This window comes from Epinephelus fuscoguttatus, linkage group LG1 (genome assembly GCF_011397635.1).
Source record: "Epinephelus fuscoguttatus linkage group LG1, E.fuscoguttatus.final_Chr_v1".
Classification (NCBI taxonomy): Eukaryota; Metazoa; Chordata; class Actinopteri; order Perciformes; family Serranidae; genus Epinephelus; species Epinephelus fuscoguttatus.
The window spans coordinates 35,727,730-35,750,746 of record NC_064752.1 but is presented as its reverse complement, the minus strand read 5'-3'; the positions used below and the strand labels follow the sequence as shown (position 1 = coordinate 35,750,746).

The window sequence follows — 23,017 nt, the reverse complement described above, 5'->3', positions numbered from 1 at the left end:
TGTAATACCACTGTATGAGAGCCATGGACACACAAAGCAGTTTTGGCAATAGAACTTAACACTCTTCTCCACATGTTGTATACCTTGTTTGATAATTGTCAGAAGAACCTACCAAAACCCAGTTCATACATGTATACATAGGAGTAATACTGCCTGACTAGGCTTAAAGCAAGTCTGTTGTAACCTGAAGGTCATGTGTAGGCAACGATAGGTTCAAGGTGTGTGGTATTCTGTAGCTGAGCTGCGTTCATGGACACAGTTATGTATTCTTAATATGTTGAATTAAAAGAACATGTAGATGTTCATCTGTATGTAGTCAAATGCTTATTTGTGTAAATGTGGAAAAACATTTGTTATAAAACACCTACAAGGGTCACTGACTCAAAATGAAGCTGTTGTGTTGTAAGTAAAGATAAGAATGTACACTTAAATACAAAACTTTATTACAACCATTGCAAATAGAAGTATGGAAATACAGTTTATCAACATGACTGAATGGCACAATTAATCTTCTGAGTTTGCACTTGAGGACGACAGCTCTTCTGAGGTCTGTTTCATAAGCTGCAGGTCTGAGGAGGCAAAGAAGAGGTAATAAATTGGAAACATGTTCTGATACAGAAGGTTACACCCCCAAAAAGGACTCACTGTGAGATAATGCAACAAACTGCCTAAGACATCATGTCTGAATTCAATCAACATGTAGTCCTCTTACCAGTGGTGCTATTTACCAGTCTAGATTGTAATGGTGTGAGCTGCTGAGTGTTGGAGATATCAGCTGTAGAGATGTCTGCCTTCTCTTCAATATAATGCAACTAGATGGCACTCAGCTTGTGATGCTCAGAGCACCCAAATAAACAAAAAAACTCGACAGCAATGTCTCTTTCCAGAAATCATGACCCAGTTACTCAAGATAATCCACAGTCCTTGTTGTGAGCAGTTTCATGTAGGAGCTATTTTCCTTCTTTAGAACTACACCCATCAACTGAATCACTGCGCAGAAGGAGGCGTGCATCTACTCATGGACAAAAGGTTCATGCTCCTGACGGCACAAGTTGTAAACATAAACAACATGGCATCCTCTTAAGCTGAGATGTAACGTCGGCTAGCTCAGTGGTGCTCGGTGAGCTCGCAGTAGATGCACACTTCCTTCTACATGATGATACGGTTGGTGGCTGTAGATGGTAGAAAGAAAATAGTTCCCAAATGAAACTGCTCATAAATGAGTCTGTGGATTACCCTGGTCATTTTTTCTGGAAAGAGACATTGCTGTTCGGTGTTTCAAATGTATTTTTTGGCGCTTTTTGCAAAGTGCCCACACTTAATCTAGATTGATAAACAGCACTACAGGTAAGAAGGGAAATATGTAGTGTTTGTTTTAGGGTGAACTGTCCCTTTAATAGAGTTATAAGGAGGCTGTACAAAACAATTGACATTTGGAGCAAATCAAGCAACTGAGTGCATGTTTTGATTTATAAAAGACAGATTTAGAATATGATACAGTAACAAATTTGATATGCAATCAGTGTCAGCCTTCTCACCTGTCTCTTTGTATTCCACCCTGGTGAGGAAGAGGCCATGGGCCGGAGCAGCCATGTCTTTTGGGTAGGCAAGAGTGTCCCGAGCCTCCAGTAACTCTTTTAGCTGGGGAACTGAGAGCTTCCCCTGGCCCACAGCCACCACGGCCCCCGTCATCCTTCGCACCTGGAACACAGGGCCAAAGTAAACCTTTTTTTTTTATATATCAATATTACTAAAAATATCACAAAAATAGCTGCTGTCATCTCAGGCATGTTAACAGTCCCTTTATGCTGAGTGAACATTATTTATAATCCATATTTCCCAGTCATCACCAGCAGATGGAGCTACTTACTTACAATGAACTGCAACACATTATGGATTTTGAGGACAATAAGAGGAACAAACCTGCTTATAGAGAAAAGATCTGCCTTTAAATGTCAGCTCCCAGAATGGTATCTCTCTGGAAGACAAAAAAAACCCCCTAATGTTAAATCTACACAAATGTGTGAACAATATATATACACACAATGCACCAGGGCTTTCAGACACATTCCCACCACTTCTCATTGAACGTTACAATGATAACATCAAGTCCTGAAGGCATGACAAACTTGGCATCACTGACTGAATGTGCCATACTAAAGAAAGGTTAAATATTGCTGAAGGGGTTAAAGTGTCATTTCAGAAGCAAAACAGTGTCTTGAATGGTTGTCAGATGTAATACAGCATGACTCAGTCACACAGGGAGGACTGTATGGGAGAGATTTAGATCTTTATGACACCTATTGAGCACATTACAAATAAAAACATGTCATGGGAATAACCATGTTATGAGATAAGAGCCTTTTTAAATCGAAATGAATAATTCACTCTCAGGTCTGTTACGTGTTAAGACACATTTCTCCTCTTTCTCTCTTTTGTTGGATATTTTCAATGCTTCCCCCGCTGTGTGGACAGAGTTGGAGGCTGATGTGACATTCATGCTCATGCCAAACATCAGATAGAGCTGGGGACTCTCCTCGTGCACAGATTTGTTTAAATGTCACACGCTGAATACGGCACTGCAGCTTAGGTCCAACAGGATTACGTGTAATGCCATAAAAAATACAAATGTGCATCTTTTGCAATTTGACATTCATATTTCTTGTTTGTTGTTTGAATATTTGAGTCACAGCAGCCTGTTCACCCCTAAACTGACTGAGTGACTTTTTATTTTGGGAGGGAAAGAGTGAAGTGAGCAAACAGGCACATGGGAGGAATTGGGTCAAATGCAAATTTGACTCAGCGCTTGCCGTCTGATTACATTTGACATGTAAGGAGTGCAGAGACAGATTTTATACAACACGGCTGTTAGCTCATGGACTCTGGTGACAGATAGTATCTTCACGTGAAGAAACGAAGGCTGTGTCTCATGCTGCACAGTCACACGTGCATCTGTGAAATAAAGCTAAAGGAGTGATCAATTAGCTTATTGACAGACAATTACTTTTAGCTATTTGATAATTAATGAATTGTTTAAGTAATTTATTAATCAAGAGACTGATCAAGAGGTATACCCAGCTTGCTTTGTCTGGAGGTCACTTTTGCGAAACGACATTAGACCAGGGACCAGCTGCAACAATTTGCATAGGTCAGGAGCACACAGGGGCGTTTCTAGGATGTGAGGACATTTAGGGCTTAGCTTGGACCTGTGTAGTTATAGTTTACTAATGTATGTAAAACTTACCACAGTGTGAACAGTGGTAACATAAGCTTCAGAACCAGCCACAAGTTCAGCCCTGAGCAAGTGACCATCCACTATTGACCAGTCAATCACTGTGTTTCCAGCTCCACCTTTTAGTACGGGATCTGTGTGCTAGGCTCCCAAACAGAGGGATGATTAAAAATGGGGACAGTAAGTAACGGTTCAAATAGCACTATACTACCGTTCTAATGTGTACAGAACTGAACTGAACTGGACTGCTTGGTGGAAATGAGGCTAAAGTTGAGTATCACTGGTCTACAGCCATGCTAACAGCTCTGAGACACAGTACTTAGGCACAGTGGTGCTTAAGCTAAATGCTAACATCTGCATGCTAACATGCTCAAAATGACAATGCTAACAAATAAATAGAAATAATAAGAGGAAGAAAAAAATGGAAGTACGAATAATCAATTAATAGCAAAGCATATGACACGCCTGCGACTTGGTGAGGCTGCATTACAGTGGTGCTTTGAGCTATGCAAACAGCTACCAAATGTTAACATGCAAAAATGCTGATGCTGATGTAAAGCAGGTATAATGTGGCCTGTTAAATTGCTAACATTTGTTTATTAGCACTTAACCCAAAGTAGGCTTACTTTTTGGTTACGGGGCCCATAAAGTCCTGTAAGGTAATATATTATTATTATTATTTTCTCCTTCACAAAAGTTATTATCTTGTGGAAACTCAAGATAGTGGACAAATTAAAAATATTGTCATTCAAGACTTTAGGGGCTCTTTACCAACCTCCAGGAATACTGCCAAGCTTTGAAGGCAATTGTACATAGTGACCAAATACAGAACAACAAAGTGTGGGTTCGTCAATCGATGCTATAGGGCCCAAAAGACTTTTTCCTCATAGACTTACATTGTAAAAGAGACACCAGAAAGTCAGTGGATACATTTTAAGAATGTCACAGCCCTTGTGAAATGACTCATTTCACAATCTGAATTTGATCCATTCAGTGCGATTACAAATTCTGAAAAATCTGAACAAATTATAGGAAAGGCGCACAATTAAATTAATTAAGTAAGAGGAGCTCTAAGCACAGAGATAGTCCCTTGTCCATCAGAGGTCTCTAATGTGCTTGCCCTGTAGGCCCCACGATGGGGAAGATCCGGGTAATGTCATACCGCAGAGCTTTTTGGCTTCATGCGCCACCAAGCAACATATTAAGCATGAACTGTTCTCTGCCTCCAACACTGTAAACATCCATGCTGCGCACTAACCACAGTACCGGACAAATTAAGATTTTGACCTGTTGATGGTGCTGGTTAAAGGGTCATCAGGGTGATTACAATTCATTCTATGAGGGGCATGATGTCCGTACCAAATTTCATGGCAATTCATCAAATAGCTGTTGAAATATTTCACATAAGATCACAAATCTCATAGAAGAATAAGAGGGGAAGTCAGGGGATCATGTAGAAGCGAAAATCGGTGCCTGGAAGTGGGCCAGATGGCTCCCGACCTCGTCTTCTACTCCTGCTGCAGATCGTCCTCTGAGTTGATTTAGTATCTTAGGTTCAGTTGGCTGACACTTAAGAGAAACACTGGAGTCGAATGGAATCAGGTGCAATCGAGTTTAATGTGTTCACAAGCAACAACACATACAACTCATGAGTCAAGCTCTGGAACAAGACTGAAGTTTCACTTTCTGCGCTGCTCCCTTTTATGCTGGTGAAGATTCGAGAGAATCTCCACCTTTTTCCTTCAGTCCATCCTACCTGTGTTCGAATCTATTGGTAGCAGGTCTTTTTCTTTTTAGCCCTTTTCCATCTGGTCCAAATCTATTGGTGGCAGGCCCCTTGGGCCCTTGTCCAAACATGACCTCTGGGCCTGGAAATCCCCAAATTCTCCCACCATTAGATTCGAGCCTGGTTTCACTTTATTTTTTAAAAATATATGAAACCTGGGGACTTTCTCTATACAGTCCCCTGTGCTTTCATGCAATGTGAGCTTTTGGGTGTGTGTCATGTAATACAAACGTTAGAGTGTGTGTGTTATATTATTAATAAACAGTACATGGTGTGGTATATGTGTGCTCTTTCAATATGTGAGTTCATAACCTTGTGTTATGAATACATAGACTTGTATAACAGTGTTTTATCACACATAGATGCAGTTTTATAGGACCTTATACATAAAACATGGTTATATGACTTTTACTCTTAATCAACTTATGCAGTATAACACCTTTACCTGATTAAGGATCAAGTCTTACACTACAATCACGACAGCCAATACGATTCACCCGCAGGGGACCACAAATATCTATATCAAAAGTTAGTAACAATCTGTCTGAAAGTTACTGATTAATTTCATTCTGGACCAGACTGGTGAAGTCACAATGCTAGCATGGCTTTATTAAATGCAGAGTAAACAACATGAAGACATCATCTTGGGCTCACTCACTCTTACAGCATTTTTATCGAATAAATAATAAATCCATTCATTAGAAAAATAAAATAAAAGAAATAAATTAAATTAACTGACTGTGGAAAAAATGAAAAGTTGCAGCCTTAGAAAGAAAGATGTTCATAGAGGAAAGGTGTTTAGTGTTCAGTGTTGGATGAAGTGCAAGGCGAGTTTGGAAGAGCGTGATAAATTATTTCCTGTAATACAAGTACAAATATTTGTATAACTTTGAATGCAAACTAAACATTACTCCACATTTTGTACTTATCACTAGGCTGAGTGGTTTTTTTTCAGTTACCACCAGATAAAATGTACAATAAATCCCAATGAGAAGTGAACACACAAAATTCCGAAATGGAGTATGTTTCACTTATTTATGACAATGACATTTGAAATAATCCCATTTTTCCATGTCTAGCAGAGACCACAGAAATCAGCTGCACATACCACAGCTTCTTGTTTTAGGATTAAAAATTTACTTCAACCTTTTGCTTTTCAACAATCCACCACTGGGTGTCTTCTCATTTTATCACTGGTACTGAGAATAGAAACCCTCATCAAAAAATAAACACACAGCTGAACTGCAGGCTTTCATTCATGGTAATTCTGAGGAGAATAAAAGAGGGCAAAGACTTTAGTTTGGTGAAAATGCAGTCATAGAGACAGATCTGTGACCCTGATGCTCACAGCTTGTTAATGCACCCTGTGCGTGGGGGTTAAGGGAGTATGTGACATTTACTCTGAGAACTGCTAACAGTCTGCCCATGCCCATATTGTGCACCATATTTCCAGGGCAAATAATTAATGCCCATGGAAGTGGTATTTGGCATGCAGAGTGACCCCTGTGGACGTGTAATCTACCAAAGCCCACATGTCTCTCTCTCTCTCTTATGTTGGATTCCCATTGTCTGAAATACCTACATGACATACACTCACACACATGTACAGCACATAAACTCAAAACATTTCTACCTGTATAATCTAACATGCATCACAGCTTATTGTCCTACAGCAGTAAGCAGTGCTTCCAATGATGCACCTTTTGTTGCACTAAATGAACTATAGTTTTTTCCACATTTGGAAAAGATTAGTTTTGGGTCCAGATCACAGCCTGCTTGACCTGCATTTCACCTAAATATAACATCAAACACGTCATGGAATCTGACTGAAGCTTGAAAGGGAAATTTTCAAAGCTGTACATGCAACGCTGGCTGAGTGGAGTTTCTGTAAATGATTCAAAACTTTGGCCAACATCTTAAGCATCGGTTGATGCAAGATTGAGAAACACGATTGATCTTCTTGGAAGTGAAAAAGCATTCATGCATCATTTCTTTATTTTCTTGGCATTTTTCTCCAATTCCGAATAAGCTGTGTTACAGTTAACTCTACTGCTGGCCTGGGGAGGCTGCAGAAAGCCATGTGCTATCTCTGTGACAGCCTGACGCTTCTTTTCACCTGCCAGCAATGAGCTGTCCTGGGAGGGCACATTGGAGTCAGAGGTTCATGCTATCCTGCCACATTTCACCTTGATTTCCTCAACTAATTTTTGGCAAGACAGCAAATTAAAGGAACAGTGTGTAAAATTTAGGGGGATTTTCTCATGGTTAGAATTCTATCAGTGTTCAGGAGGTTTATACTGTGAGCCGAATTATCCTATTCCTCTCCAAAACAAACTATCCTGGTGATTTAAACTGGCAAAAACACTAAACAAAGCAGTTTCATGTTAAAAACGTTTTTTACGACACTCTTGTTGCAAAAGGGCTGCTCACTACGGTGGCAGACGCGAAATCCAAAAACTCGAATAGCCTTATGTAAAGCCAGACAAGGACCCACTCCCTGTGTAGAAATAAACAGCTCATTCTAAGGTAACAAAAACAAAGCGATTTTTATTTTCAGGAAATTATACACCCAAGAGTAGGGCTGGGCGATATGGCCTAAAAAAAACAATCTCCGATTTTTTCACAAAAAATCTGATTCATGATTTAAATCAATTTTTTCCCCCTCCTAGTTAAAAAATATATATATTTGCGGCCTGGTAGCACATACCTGCCCCAGGAAGAAAGTGAGGCATGTGCTCTGTTGTTTACATTGAGCAGCCACAGTGAAGAAGCCTACGCAGTTCTGCATGCTGTTTTTGAGTTATTTCCCTCTATGTAAAAGTCAGACACTGATGCGAGAGGCTGTGCATCATCCCTGCAGTGCTGAAAATAAAGTGCCGCTCTTTAACGCAGACGAAGTCCCGTTGTTTATGTGTTGTTGCCACAACGAGCTAACACAAGCTAAAGAAGCTAATGGTCCTTGGAGGTCCCTTTACTATGGTTCGGGGGTCTGCCAGCTTGGCGTTGGTAACACTTATTCATCTTATTTACACAACGGCATGTCATTTATGTCCCTACACAGTGCACGTCTAAAATCCTCCTCTGCTCTCTGTGTCGCACTGCGGAGTTCGGCCCTGATGCACACACACACACACACACACAGACACAGGTGTGCACACAAAAGCGCTGAAGAACTCGTTCCCTTTCTTGAGGAGGAGTTCTTCCCCGCTCGCTGCCACGTTTGTGTATCAAGCGCGCGGGGGGGAGGGGTGAGCCCACTCTGAACTACCGGAGCTACCTAGCGTGGAGTGGCTGTGGCGGATTTTAAATAGAAACTCGATTTTCATTAAAACAAATCGGCCCAAACTGCAAATTCAAATTAATCGATAAAATCGATTTACTGCCCAGCCCTACCCAAGAGGCCATCCTTATTATGTTATATTCCATTTCTGCCAATACATACATTATATACATTATATATATATATATATTTTATATTAAAAATAAATAAAATATATAATGTAAAATAGGTTGCTCACAGTGACTAATCCACACAGAATAATCACCTAACTCAGCAGTTCATAGCAGCTAGCTAAACATCGTGTTTTAGCTCATTGTTTTGGGTTAAAAGCCTGCTGGTAAATATAGCGGAGCATTTAGTAGTAAAAAAGACAGATATTTTCCCTCAGGAGTTGGTGGAGAAGAAAAAAAGAAGAACCAAAAGAAAAGTGGATGTTGGAATTATATTCATTATGTGGACACAAACACAACTCCACATGAATGAATGTACATGTCTAAGTAAATAAGCAACTGTTTGCTAAAGTGTTTACGATAATGTCTTCATAATTAGTGGCTGATGTGAAATACTGTTATGTGTGGTGTGTGTTTTCATGCTTTTTTTTTTTACGGTGTACGCTTTTAATTTTTTCTGGACTGTTATTGTAAGGCAGCAATACTTGCAGCTCCTGAGTCCAAGACAAATTTTCCTGCTGGGACCATAAGTTAAATCGTGTTATATGGCATGGTATCATATTGTATCTCATCATATCACATCGTATTGCTTTGCATTGCATCACAATGCACATCATATCACATCATATTGAATCGCATCGTATTGTATCGTATACTTTTGTACATCTTTATAAGGCAAAAAAGTGACAATGTTGCATTTACATCTTCTTTATCTGCCCCCAAGTGGCCAAAAAAAGTAATCCAGCTTCAAGGGGACACCGTACATCAGGAATACTCAAGTTGCTTTGCCGAGGGGCCACTTTTACAAAATGACAGGCATTTAGGGGCCAGTTGCTAGAAATTTGGGGCTTAGGATCTTCCCCTTACACTCTTTTTTATAAACAAGCTCAATTTGAATGCTTTTTTTAAAGCACTCTGAAACAAAGTACAAAACAATCCCAGTGGGAATCAGTTTATTTCTATTGTGAATTATAAAAAAGGTCTGGAGGCCACCTGGCACCTGACTACAGGCCAGATTTGGCCCCCCATAAGTTTAGTATCACTGCCCTACATCAGTGCATTTTTGTTTACTTGACCTTTGTGCCAACTACTAGTAGCCAATGTGATCAGTCTGCCTGAATGTAAACCGCCTACCTGTGGTAGTGTGCCTGTGCGAAGGAGCCGCCTGGCTGTATGCTGGCCACAGTCAGCGTCTTCACAGGATTTACGAAAGGCATGTCATTGTTGACGGCCCTAAAGGTGCTGAAGTCCTGAGTCCCGACAAGCAAGGCGATCGCCTCCTGCATGGCTCCCACATCCAGCTCCCTAATTAAAGACAGAAACAGGAGACATTTTTCTTTAATAAGCGTTAGTAAAAAATGCTAGATTTCCTGTGGCACAGGCAGCTGAGGTCATCAGACATCTTAAATCAACTTTTGCAGGCTCTTTGCGATAATGCAACTTGACCCGAAAGTGACCTGCCTGAGCAGCGAGGTCAAGCAGCTGGGAAGTGGTGTACACATTAAAGAAGACAGGTTTTCAGGCCTCTGTGTTCCTTCTTTCAGAAGTAGAATAATTTATTGGTTGACTTATATAATGTGAACTTTTCTGACGCAGAAAGCCACGTGGGAGAGCAGAGCATGTCAACAACCGGCTCATTTGAGGGAGAGTCTGCGAGTGGGCTTGGTGTTCAGACTCTCTACAGTCTCATGCCTCCATCACTGCTTAAATATGATCTGACAGAGAGCGAGAGAGAAGGGGAGAGATACAGCAGGCGGGGAAATGGAGGTGTGTGCTGAGTGACTCACTAATTAAAATCTTAATGCACCAATTTCAAAATCCTGAACATGAGAGTCATGAATGAAGATGTGGTGGAGTGCTGCAAAAAATGACGGCTGGTTTATTCTTAGTGTCCTTTTTTTAAGAAACACTCAAACCATCTCAGATCAAGTCAGTCTATAATTCATCCTTTCATTATTTAGTGCTAAAACTTTCAAGGGAAAGTTGGAAAATGGCACACAGTTAAGTGAAAAGTAATTCTTGTCTGGCAACATAGGATTCAAATATTCAAGATTCAATATTTATTTATTTAGTACTTTGGTTTATGTCCAAATACCTATGAAACTGATAGCCTTCCTGAGCATCATCAGCTGCACTTTGTGTTTAGTGCTAATTACCAAATGTTAGCAGGCTAACACAGTACACTAAGTTGGTGAACATGGTAAACACTATACCTGCTAAAAATGATCAAGTTAGAATTTGTAAGCAAAGGTCCAGTGTTTAGGATTTAGGGGCATCTATTGGCAGAGATGGTATATAATATTCAAAACTATATTTTCATTAGTTTATAATCAGCTGAAAATAAGAATCATTGTGTTTTCCTTACCTTAGAATGAGCCATTTATATCTACATATGGAGTGGCTCCTTGTACATAGTCCGCCATGTTGTTTCTACAGTAGCCCAGAACAGACAAACCAAACACTGGCTCTAGATAGGATCATTTGGGTTTTCGCATTTTTGCATCGGCCACCATAGTTCTCCTACACGCTTGGCACACAGGAGACGTTTAAGTTCTGCAACCTCAGCATCAGATGCAACTACATGAGACCTTTAATCTGCAAAACTTTTGATATGCAATTAAAAATTTAAGTCAGTTATCAGGCAACACTGTCAAAAGCCGCATCTTCAAGGTGTGATTTTATGCTGCCTTGCCGTTGTGTGTAAAAAATTTGATCACTGAATAGGGGGACAGAGGTGTCTCACCCTTAAGGCAGCATTGAAGGTGGTAGCAGTGCCAAAATTATGTCTGTATAAACAGGACAGCAAGTAGGACATCATGGATGATCATGGATGAGACGAGTATGATGTTTTGACGACGTGTTACACAGAGATTTAAAGAGTAGCTAGTAGCAGTCAGCAGCTCACTCAAAGAAGAAAAAGCTGCTGAAAATTTTTCACAAATTGGAAAAACTGCTGTATTTCTCTTTGTTATATCACTTTAATGTTCAAATTAATAATATCCTGGGGTTTTGGAATGTCAGTCAGAGAAAACCAGCAATTTCCTCAGGCTTTGGGATAATGAGAGAATTTTTTGTTTTACTATTTTTTTTCATTTTATAAATCAAATAATTAATTGAAAAATCTGGCAGAGTTCTCATTTTTAAAAACTTGATGTGATTTTAATTCCCCAAGAAAAAAGTTTCTGCTGTAATATGATCACTGAATTTCAAAACAAGAAGAGATTCTTTCCCTTGTTGATTTTAAGACTAAATTGAACATTAACATGAACAGTGGACATTTTTATTTTTTGCAGCGGGGGAGATGGGAGGGTGGTGTGATGACGAGGGAGAGGCAGATCAAAGAGAGAGTGGAGAGAGGCTGCTGAGGCAGAGACGCTCAGGGGTGGAAGGATGTGTAGTGGAGAGAAGGAGAAGGGTGGGAGAGAGTGAGTGAGAAAAAACACAGTCAGGGTAATGTGTGTGGGTGTTGTTCTGCATGCGTATAAGCCCGCAGCTTATCTTGCCCTACTTTTCCCCCAAAAAAAAGTGAGGAGAGAAGAGCAGACAAATGCTCATATGTACGCTCACTGAAATGTGTTTCTTCACACTCCCTCCTTCCAATCACAGCTAGGAGAACATTGTCTCAGCCATGCAGCCCTCACCATTTCATCATTTCTTTCTCTCTTTCTGTGCTCTGTCCATCTTTGCTCTGTCCATGTCTTTTCTCACCCTCCTTCTCCTTTGTTTGTTTTTGGAATGTCAGCTCAGATAAAAAACACTTTGTTTGATTGGCCCTAATTTGCAGTTCCGGTGTGGCACGTGTGGGTTATTCATGTGTTTAACGTGCCATTGTTTCTGCAAGGCTTGGCATGAGCTTATTGAGGGCGTGTCTGTGTGTGTGTGTGTGTGTGTGTGTGTGTGTGTCTGGACCTACTTGTTAGATTGTGTCTGAGCTCTATTTTTTTTCTTAAAAGGAAATCATCAAACACAAGGATGTAGGATGAAAAGACAGATGAGTGAATGAAGGAGAGGAGTGGTATAAAGGGGGGTTAACTCACGTGTTGCTGAGCTTCCAGCACAGACCGTATTCTGTGAGGGGAAGAGGAGAGCTGTGGGTGATTCCCAGGGCGATGCGGTAGATGTAAGTCCGAGACTGAGCACAATAACGGGCATGGAAGTTATCAGGCACGCGGTGGGCATGAGTGATCCTGGTAGAGTGACAAAAGAGCAGTTGTATTGAAAGGTAACATCCATACAGACTGGAAATTTGAGCTCTAATGGATGACTGACATCATGAATGTGCAGCCATTTCTTAAAAAAAAATCACAGAAAATAATATTAAACATTTAAATTCTGGTGGATATTTTGACAAAAAGTAAACAACCAGTGTTTCATTCCTCCCTCAGATTGAAGCAGTCTCCAGACACAGATGGTGTTAATTCTCTCATTTTGTACTGCCAGAAAGAAAAACTGTGCACGAGCCATTGTCCAAAATGCCAGCATTGCAGCTTTTTACACAAAAGCATACTCGTTGTTGGAGTCCTAAAAGGGCTGCCAAGAACCCAAAAGAGCCAAGTGCTCACACAGTTAGCATCACAACAGAGCTCTCTGATGTGAGTCCAGCAGGGGCACACTTCTTGTGTATCTGTGCACAGAGAAGCACTCAGGCAGGGATAGATCATGTCACAACTCTAATGCACTCAGACAAAATTTCCTCTTATGATTAAATCAACCCGTGTGGATCAATTTGTGAGCGTGTGTGACATCTTGAGATTGAGTATGTAACTGGCATCTCTTTCAGAGCTGTGCAAATGTAATTGAATCCACTTACTGAAACAATGAACCCCATTGTGTTGTTTAATAAATCTACAAAGATTTATAAAGAATTTGACGGAAAAAGGTTTGAACATATTTGGCTGTGTTGTTAACTTTTCCAGCTGCTTAAGCTCTTGTTATAACCCAGTGTAAGTGCTTGAGTGAGAGTTGTCTTCATGACTGGTGCTACAGCAGCTTTAATGGACATCTATTTCTAATCGCAGGGGGGCTGGAGCCTATCCCAGCTGACATCGGGCGAGAGGCAGGGTACACCCTGGACAGGTCACCAGACTATCACAGGGCTGACACGTAGAGACAAACAACCATTCACGCTCACATTCACACCTATGGACAATTTAGAGTTACCAATTAACCTAGTCCCCAATCTGCATGTCTTTGGACTGTGGGAGGAAGCCGGAGTGCCCGGAGAGAACCCACGCTGACACGGGGAGAACATGCAAACTCCGCACAGAGGGGTTCCCACACCTGGGACTGAACCGGGAACCCTCTTGCTGTGAGGTGACAGTGCTAACCACCACACCACCTTTGCCCAAATTTAGAGCTTAAAAGGAGCTGTATGTGACATTCAGAATCAGACCACATCTATGATTCAGATTCTGGGCTTGGATTGTCTGCGCACAGCTCTCAACATGTGGTGGCTAAGATGGCGGCTAGAAGCCAACAGTGCAAACAGTGTTAACAACAGCAACAGTGCTGACAGAGCAAACAGTGTTAACATGAGGAGGACTGGAGGGTTGGCGCAAGGCTTCTACGACAAACCTGTCCCTTCACCATAGGTCGGGTCCACAGACTGTAAAAATAATGGACATAGCTACCGTAACGTCACTCATTGGTTTATGGATTCTCGTTTTGAAGCCCAGAGCTTGGTATTTCAGCCGTTGCCATCTTGGTTTTTTGGAGCCAGAAGTGACCATATTTGGGCAGGAGGCCGTCATCAGTGGTAGCCGCCATGTGAGCGCAGTGCAGAGTGGTAGAGATTAGCTCGTCAGTGGGATACACACAAGGACTCACATGCATGTGTGGCCAGACCGTCCACAATAACACTGGACAGAGAAGCTCAGGTTACCACACACACACACACACACACACACACACACACACACACACACACACACACACACACACACACAGAGGTAGCCATTACTCCACTATATCTTTACATAGCTAATAGTGGTTTGTTGCTATATTTCCTAAATTAGCATAAATATTTTTAATGGCTGGTTTTTATTATTATTCATGCATTCATGGCTGATAAAGAAATTAAGACTCAACACTCCCACCCTTCAGTGAGGCAGAGATACTGTGTACCGTACAGTGACAAGTGGGGAATCTTTACTGCTTACATCTCTAAACTCAAAGAACAAAGAGCTGCAGCCATCTGTGCCAGTGAGTGGCCGCACAGACCACACTAACACCCTGTAGTGTTTGTCTGCACATGCCTGTTCCTGTACACAGAGTATGCATTCATGCATGTGTGTGTGTGTTGTTTGTTAGAGAAAGCGGGAGGTGACGGGGGTTGGTGCATGTTAGCATGTATGAGTATATGGAACAATGGGAGCAATGGTCAAATATACACATCCCATGTAGTGTGCAGAGGCATCTCCTTTTCTGTGCACTGCAGTGCACGTACAGTCTGCATATGTGTGCGTGTGTGCCAGTGCACAGTCTGGGAAACTAGGTTACGTTTCCAAGGGAGGAGATTGGGTGCGACACGTGGCAGAGGAAACCCTTGCGTCTGCCTTCAGCGCCTGCTCCGATATGAAGTGACAGCCTTTTGCCTGGCCCCCAAAACCACACACACACACATACACATCAAATTTTTATAAGCAGTGTACAAAGCATGGCCTCACACATTTGGGAACTGGGGCATTGTTTGGCATGGCACCATTTTGCTACTCAGCACTTTCCCCTTATGGGAAAAGGGCTGTTCATTTTAGGCTAATTGAGGCCCTTTTTTTTCGTGGCAGCACAGAAGACAAGTGAACACCGACCAGAGAGGGGGTTTTTTTTGTTGTTTTTTTTACAGTGTGAAAGTCTGTGTTTAAATCTAGTTTTGGCACTCTATCTCAGGAGGCAGCAGACCAAAGCTAGAAGCCGGGAGCCATATTCATATTGTTGCTCTAACAAAAACTCTTTTTGGTCATCTCCTCCAGCCAAGTGAGATGTGAAAAGAAGTTTCAGGGTGCCAGATCTGACAATGTGTTTTTTACAGACCAAGGATGAAAACTTGTATCCAATCTGAACATAGGGGAGTGTGTATGAACAGTACCAGTGGTTGAATATTTTGGCACTGTGTATATAAGGTACTGTGAAGGCCATAAATAATTCTGTTTTATAAAGCTATGGAGAACAAAAAGTGTGTCTATGGTGTATATTTCTCAGCGGGTTTCACATTCTAATCAACACCGTAATTTCCATTTAGCTTGAAGAGTGTATCCGTGTGTGTGTGTGTGTGTGTGTGTGTGTGTGTGTGTGTGTGTGTGTGTGTGTGAGAGTGTGTGTGTGTGTGTGTGTGTTGTATTAATGGATGCTATAGACCAAAAAGCAGAGCAGGGATAATCCTTTCTAACCTTCTCTCTGCAGGTTTAGGGATTAGCAGGATGCTGGGAGCTTCCCTTTCCTCCCTCCTCTCTCCTTTCTCCCAAATGGCTCGTTCTGTTTCACACTCTCACTCCTCCGTCTTAATTCAGTGTGTGCCAACATCTGTTAAGTGCTCTTACTTTGTCTTCCCCTCCTCCTTTATCCCTCACTATCTGTACCTCTAGCTCTTCCTCTCGCCCCTTTGTCCTTCCCTGTTTGCATGTATTTTCTATGCTTCTCTCTGGAACAGAAAAGCTGCTGTCTAAATCTCACAAAGTATCATAGCGGTCTAAAGCACAGTAGTCATAAGAAAGTGACTACGGCTTTGAATAATGCAATGATGTTGTAATGAATGGATTAAAAAAAGGTGAAGAAATGCACTGTGGGAAAAGAACCAGGATTTGAAATACTTCCACACAACTCATGCTGCTCTTTTCTTTTAAATGATCAACAGATGCACTGCTGGAATGTCACCAAATCTATGTATACGCTAACCTTCGTATAATAATGGGATGATTTATGGTAAATGACAGAGGATTGGTATGTCATGTCACCATATGCAAAGGTCACTATGGTTATTCCCTCATTTACTGGCAATGGCTAACACACAATGGTCTGCATCGGACGTGTTTTACGTAAAGAAAAATATGGAAAACTCTGCAGACCGAAATGTTGCATCAGTTACAAATATAAGACGACATGAGACCAAAGAGTTCTGGGGATAGAACTCGCAGAGATTTTCCGGGGAGATGTGTCCAAGTTGTACAATTTGCAGATTTAACCCGTCTGAGGAGGCTGCATCAACTCGTGAATATTTAAAATGTCACGCTCATATAAGGAGTCCAGACTCACCTGATTTGCTCCTCACTGAGATGGTAATTAAGATAATCAACCAGACGGTCTTCAGGGAATGGTGGCTTATCGTTCTTGCGCTGGAGGTCAAAGTGGGCGGAGTTAGAAAGGGCGTGGACACCACTGTCTGTCCTGCTGGAGATTGACAGGAACACTGGGTTGAGCGGCCTCAGCCTCCTTATAGCATCCTGTATACAAGACAAAAAGAGAGTCGCTCATGTCTTACTACAACTATTCTGATAAGTTACATGGACACAGAGAAAAAAGGAATATAAAGTAGAGCTGGACACAACAGTGCAACACGAACAGAAAGTCTGTCATCTTCTTTGCTGTGATATGTTTCCTTGTGAGTGTGTGCACTTTTTTCCCCCAACATACTTGTGGCCCCCTTCCTGCCCCTGAAATACAGTATTAGACAGCAGAGAGTCGACAGACAATGAGGGAGAAGAGTGATGGAGAATGACACGCGACAGGGATCACCAACATGCAGACTGATGAGCTGAATAATCTGCTGCATAGAAACACAATGCAATTCAATAGCACCCCAAACTGCAGCCTCCAAAATGAGCATACAGTTGTATCAACGCCTCTCTGAAACAATTTCAATAAAAACTGAACATTATAACCTTTGTGAAGGAAGGATTTATTGCCGGACTGTTTTATTAGATGAATGACTGATTTTTTTTTATTTTGGTTTCATACAACTGGAGAAACAAATATTATTCCACACAAATTTTCTCACACTCAATAACCTAAGTGTAAGTTACACAGCATTTGACACAGTGGCTATTGCACAACCTTTGTGAATGTTGTGTTTTTATCCATATGATTAATGGTGTTCAGCTAATGTTACAATGTAAACCAAATAATACTCAGCTCATAACTTGTTGTGAGCTGAGTATTGTTTTCTGAAACATGTATTGGAGGACAAAACAACTTGGTGATATCAGTAAAACTTACCTCCAAGTGTTCCTGGACCCCTGTGCTTCCTGGCTGGGGCACCTTCACTGCACCACTGCAGATATAATAATAAATAGTAAGTACATAAATAGACAACACACCTTCAGGCTGTAACCAGACACCCTGCAGTATAACCTACCAGTATTTTGTTCCTATGTATTGGAAAAAGATGAGATAACGTGCCCTGTTGTGCATGGTCTCTCCAAATGGCTGTGACACCTCCTGATCACACTGTTCGCCTTTACAATGAATCGTTACATTTTTTTTTAGGGGAGCTTTGACATAAACACCGGGTCAGTGGTTACTGATGAGGACTGTCATTGAGGACTCTTACAAACCCCCCTGGTGAAGCATTCGTGTTTGGGCGACAGCAGAGACAGTAGACTGAAGGTCGACACGAGCCGTATTTCCATGTGGTTACAGTTTTGTAGTCCGGAAGCACATTAGAGACCACAGCTGCAGCTAATGTAGGCTATTAGAAAAGCAGGTTAGTCCATCACTTTAATCAGTGTTTTTCTCCTGATAACAACTCAATAAAACAACTTAAACATGAGCACTGTGTCAAATACAAACGCTGTGATATTCTATATTTCCCACGAGACACTCGGACATCCCGCCTGGGCATCTCTGTTCGGTCACGCGCTGCCGGTACAACATACCTTCTGCACGCGCACACTCACATATGTGACATCTGCATGTATTATAAATTAAGCGCGCACGTAAACATTAATTTATAGTTTAAGGCGAAATGTTTTCTCCTTGTTGTGTGACAGGACTCTGTAGCCCTGTCCGTCGCTTTTTGATTGCGTCACAATCCACAGAGCGGGTATGTGTCGTCGTCGACCAGCCGCAAAGCCTTCTGCCTTGAAACTCATTGAGAACAGAGACTGTGTAAGGTAGTGGAGATGAGTACGCTGAGAGTGGAGTGAAGAGAGTCAACACGGGCAACGTGGCCTGTTTAAGATCATTGGTAGAGAATTATTAAAGGTAAAGAAAGAAAACATTTTTATGACATGTAGCCTATCTTTTTCTGTGAAAATATTAGCTTGATAATTACACTCAACTGCTCTTTGGTTTCACGTCACTAATCCTATTGCAAAATTTATCGCCAGTAATCTGAGATTCAAGTCTGATTTCCTCCATTAAAGTAGGCCTAAAGAAAATAATAATAATAATAACAACAATAATAATAATAATAGTAATAATAATAATAAGAAGAAGAAGAAGAAGAAGAAGAATGATAATTGAATAATCAGAGATTCAACCAGAGCTCTCTTTTTTTCCATAAAGCTCTATAGGCTACATTTTAGACACTCAAAATGCAAAATGTTAAGTGTCAGATGTGTTTTGTTGACCTGCAAAATGTTTTTGATTCAGGGCTATTTTATGGGCAAATTGTTTTTATTTGCTCTACTCATGCCCATGTGCAGCAATCCAAATCACAATCAAAACAACTCTAATACATATTTCATGACCATCAAGTAGGGAGAAGAAAACAATGTTATTGGTGATGTAGACTAGCCCACATTTGGAAGTGCCAACTGAAAGTTTATTGTGTTTGATCCATAAATTGTTTAAAATTTTATTTTGTACAACATCTGGTTGGATTGCATCCAAGTTTTGGCAGAATAATTGCATTAAAGGTCCAAACTATAAGCAGAAATTGTAAATAATATTCATAGAAATGTTTTTATTACTTTGTGACCACCTGAGAATAAGAATCGCTATGTTTTTGTTACCTTAGAATAATGTTTATATCTAGCTACATAACGGACAGGTCTTCATCCACAGAATCCACCATATTTCTACAGTAGCCCAAAACGGACAAACCAAACACTGGCTCTAGAGAGGGTCATTTTAATTTTTGCTTGGGCCACCATAATTCTCCTACATGCAATCTGCAACCTCATCACTAGATGCCATTAAATCCTACACACTGGACCTTTAAGTAGTAACCCAATTATTCTATATATTAAAACAACATTTTAAAATACTGAACTCATGTCCCGCGTGTTTTTAATTTGATATGGACTATTTCTTGGATAAAACATCACCATTTCCAGTTGGATACATGGCGGATGTAAGACTACTCAGCCAGTTTAATTATGTTACACTGTCTGTTACTACTTTTAATACGGATGTAGGCTACAGTCATTGTTTTAAGTGAGTTTATATTAAAGTCTCATCTGGTTTATCCTCCCATGATTCCTCCTGTTCTCCTGAGGTGTTCCAGCTTGTTGTATCCAGTCGGCGCTCTCTCCTCCTCTTCCAGTCTCCACGGTGCAGCTACGCCTCTCGCCTCTCTCGGCAGCAGTGGCAGCAGTGTAGTAGTAATCTGCCTGCCGCGCACTGAGCTCGCATTTTGTGTCACGGTGCCACCGGGAGAGGGGCGACAGACTGCTGCGCGTCAGGGGACACCAGTTACCATCCGCACGGTTCAAGCGACATCCCGCCGCGGGCAATGACATTGGCAGACTGAAGTGGGAATACACGAGAAAACGCAAAAATGACGGTGGACTTTGAAGAATGTATAAAAGATTCACCCCGATTCAGGTAAGGCTGCTTCTTGCAGGCACATCACAGCGGTGCGCAAAAATGGCACACCTTCTTTTACGCATGATTTTTTTTGTAGATGGCCACTAAACGCTCTGCACTCATGTGGAATTAATGATGGCATCAGTAGTGTGGTGATTAATGTCTGATTCGCTGCTGTCCAACAGCATGATGTCGTTTTTCTTTCATTTTGGTCTTTTATTACATTTTTCAAAATCAAATCTTAAATATCCTTTCCTGTATTTTTTTCTAAATGCCATAATTTGTAGGTTATTAAACATTTATTTGCACTGTGATGCATTTTGCTGGAAGACACGCGGGTGTCAGTGGATGCAATGTGTCTGATTTTTGAATGTGGGTTGTAACGTTAACGTAACCACGCACAGTGAGGATCCATTTTGCTGTAGTGTAAAAAAAAAAAAAAAAAAAAGATAAGTGATTTTCAGCTTGCTTTAATCAACAACCTGGTATGCACTGAATAAAAAAGGGCCACCTTTAATGTGGCCTTGTAACAAGTGACAGTGTTAAATGGGACCCTCCTGTGTGTGAATGAGTGTTGCAGCATGGCACACAGTTTGGGTGCAGTCTTTTCATTGCTCATGGAGAAGGCCCTGTCACCCACTGGTGGTGGGAGACTGGAGAGGAGATGCCCTTGCAGCAGCAGCCGCAGCTTTGGCCTGGCTGGCAAAGAGGCAGCAGGGAGAGGAGTATGCGCTCTCTCTGCAGGGTTGGAGCTCGTATCCTGGGCACAGTTCCAGCTGTTCGGCCCCTCGCCTGCCCGCTGGAGGGTTGTAGCCACACTCAGTCCACGTGCCAGTCTGGCACTCCTGTGCAGGCTGATGAGAAACTAGCAGAGGAGATCCTGACAGTATGTAGGCCAGGGATGCCCTGTTAACTATGCCAGGGAGATGGGCTGCTATAGTGTCATTTATTTGGTGTTTCACTGAGAAGTAGCAGAACGTTCTACAAATATTTTGTTCTGTCTATATTTCTGTCTTCTGTTCTGTTTCTCCATGTCAGCGTCTGTTGCCTGTTTGCTCTCTGTTCTCCGTGTTTGTCATTTTTGTCGCTTTCCTCTCCCCTTTTCGTCTATGTCAGACACAACTTACCCTGTTTGTTGAACGACTCACAGATAGTTTATGATTTGAGTGAGTGAGCAGACAGTGGAAATGATAGAAAGAGAGCTGAGAGAGACAGACGTTCAATTTGCTGCTTAAATCCCACCTCAATGATGGATGGCCGAGACGGGAGGTCACAGGAAGAGACATTTTCTGCCTGGTTCACTTTCCCATGGTCTTATGAAGGCTGTTATTTGGAAAATTCCAACACTGACAAAGGAAGCTGATGTTTCATTGGGTTTACAAGCAGTAGGGAAAATGTGATATTGCGTAATACTGGTATCATGACGATGGTGATGAGGACTCTTATCCTGTTTTGGATCATGTATGGATTAAGATGGAACATAAGTTACCTTGTTTTTCACCCTCCTGTACATGATATTATCAGGTTTCTGATCATCAGTGCATATCTTGGGTTTGGTTTCTGGCTGCCTGGACACTCTGCTGAACAAGGCTCAGGATACTTGAGTGCATGTGAACACACACATTGTTTTCTACCAAAAAAAAGAACAACTCCTAATAAATAAAGAAGGCGTTGTTCAGAGAGTAATTTCATGTGACACAACTATTACCATAAACGGACTCTGTCATCTAATTAAAGACAGTCATTGCAGACCATTTTCCATTAATTTGGAGTGACTAGTGCTCCAGGTTTCTTTCTCCTACTCGTTGTGTCATGCTGGAGAAACAGAAGCATGAAGCACAGAGAGCCGGTCCTGTCTGTCTTCCCACACATGGTTCTAAAACAGCTCACACACACCCTCGCACTGCAGGTCTTAACTTGTGCCAGTCTTGTATGTGCGTGTGCATGATTGGGTGAGCATGAAAGAATTTTTGTCTGGGTATATAACACACATCTTTTTTCTTTGTATGCTAAACTCCTTTTCTCTTCCGTGCCCTGCCTTTTATTCACCGGTCACCTGCTGCATTCATTCATTCTGTAACCAAACCTGAGACGAAGCCCTGTGCACCTGCCTGTAGTTGTTGCTTTGTTAAATGGTTGTAATCTGATTCTCTGGAGGCAGATTGGGTCAGTTTTTGGCTCAAGTTTAGAGAAGTTCTCATGCTTGTGGTTTTGTTTTGATGGCAGAACAGAAGTGTGGTCAGACAAGTTTTCAACATGGGCATTATTATAAACTTAAACTAACTGATTTGAAGATGATATTTTGATAAGCAGTGCCAGGTGTTTAATTTTGTAAATCACCTTATAGACCCAGGTATCCTAAAGGCAAGTATTACATGGTCCTTGTACAACTTATATTTAGGTCTTACATTGACGACATTGTTGTGATATAAGTATTAATATGCATATGTGGGTGTGAGCTGTTGCCTAGCAACAGCTGCTCTAAGTGAGACAAATGGGAGCTGGGAGAAAAGAGGACAGAGAATTTAAGAATGGAAGAGGAGAGTGGGTGCTTTGAAAAGACGCCGTCATTACTTTGATTTTCCCACACAGAGATGAGTTTCACTGTGACAAGCGGGTCCACTTACTTTCTGTTTTGATACATGTCATGGATAGTAAAAGTAAAGCATCGGTGTAAATATCTCCAGAAAATAATCGGCAGATAATGAAATTAATCAGTATTTGCAGTCCAAATACAACCTCCAAAGCAATGGTTGCAATCTGCCGTGAAGTGGAAAGAAGAGGAAACAATTGTGCACAGTTGAAGC

The 23,017-nt window shown here is 41.4% G+C and overlaps 2 protein-coding genes across 2 annotated transcripts in view; one reads left to right on the top strand and one right to left on the bottom strand.

Annotated features, from left to right (window-relative positions):
- Positions 1-80: 80 nt before the first annotated feature.
- Positions 81-18,471, bottom strand: pusl1 (pseudouridine synthase like 1). The gene is made up of 8 exons (XM_049573498.1): positions 17,815-18,471; positions 17,676-17,730; positions 16,716-16,903; positions 12,506-12,655; positions 9,603-9,773; positions 1,924-1,978; positions 1,539-1,701; positions 81-569 (listed from the first exon to the last, which is right to left on the bottom strand). The coding sequence occupies exons 1-8, from the start codon at positions 17,868-17,870 to the stop codon at positions 505-507; spliced, it is 903 nt and encodes a 300-aa protein (XP_049429455.1). The 5' UTR covers positions 17,871-18,471; the 3' UTR covers positions 81-504.
- Positions 18,472-19,967: 1,496 nt separating this feature from the next.
- LOC125879277 (arf-GAP with coiled-coil, ANK repeat and PH domain-containing protein 3-like) overlaps positions 19,968-23,017 on the top strand; it is a 73,211-nt gene continuing 70,161 nt past the window's right edge. The window contains exon 1 of the mRNA XM_049561088.1: positions 19,968-20,228. Within this exon, the coding sequence (XP_049417045.1) occupies positions 20,182-20,228 (47 nt within the window). The 5' untranslated portion in view covers positions 19,968-20,181. The remainder of the gene's footprint in view (positions 20,229-23,017) is intronic.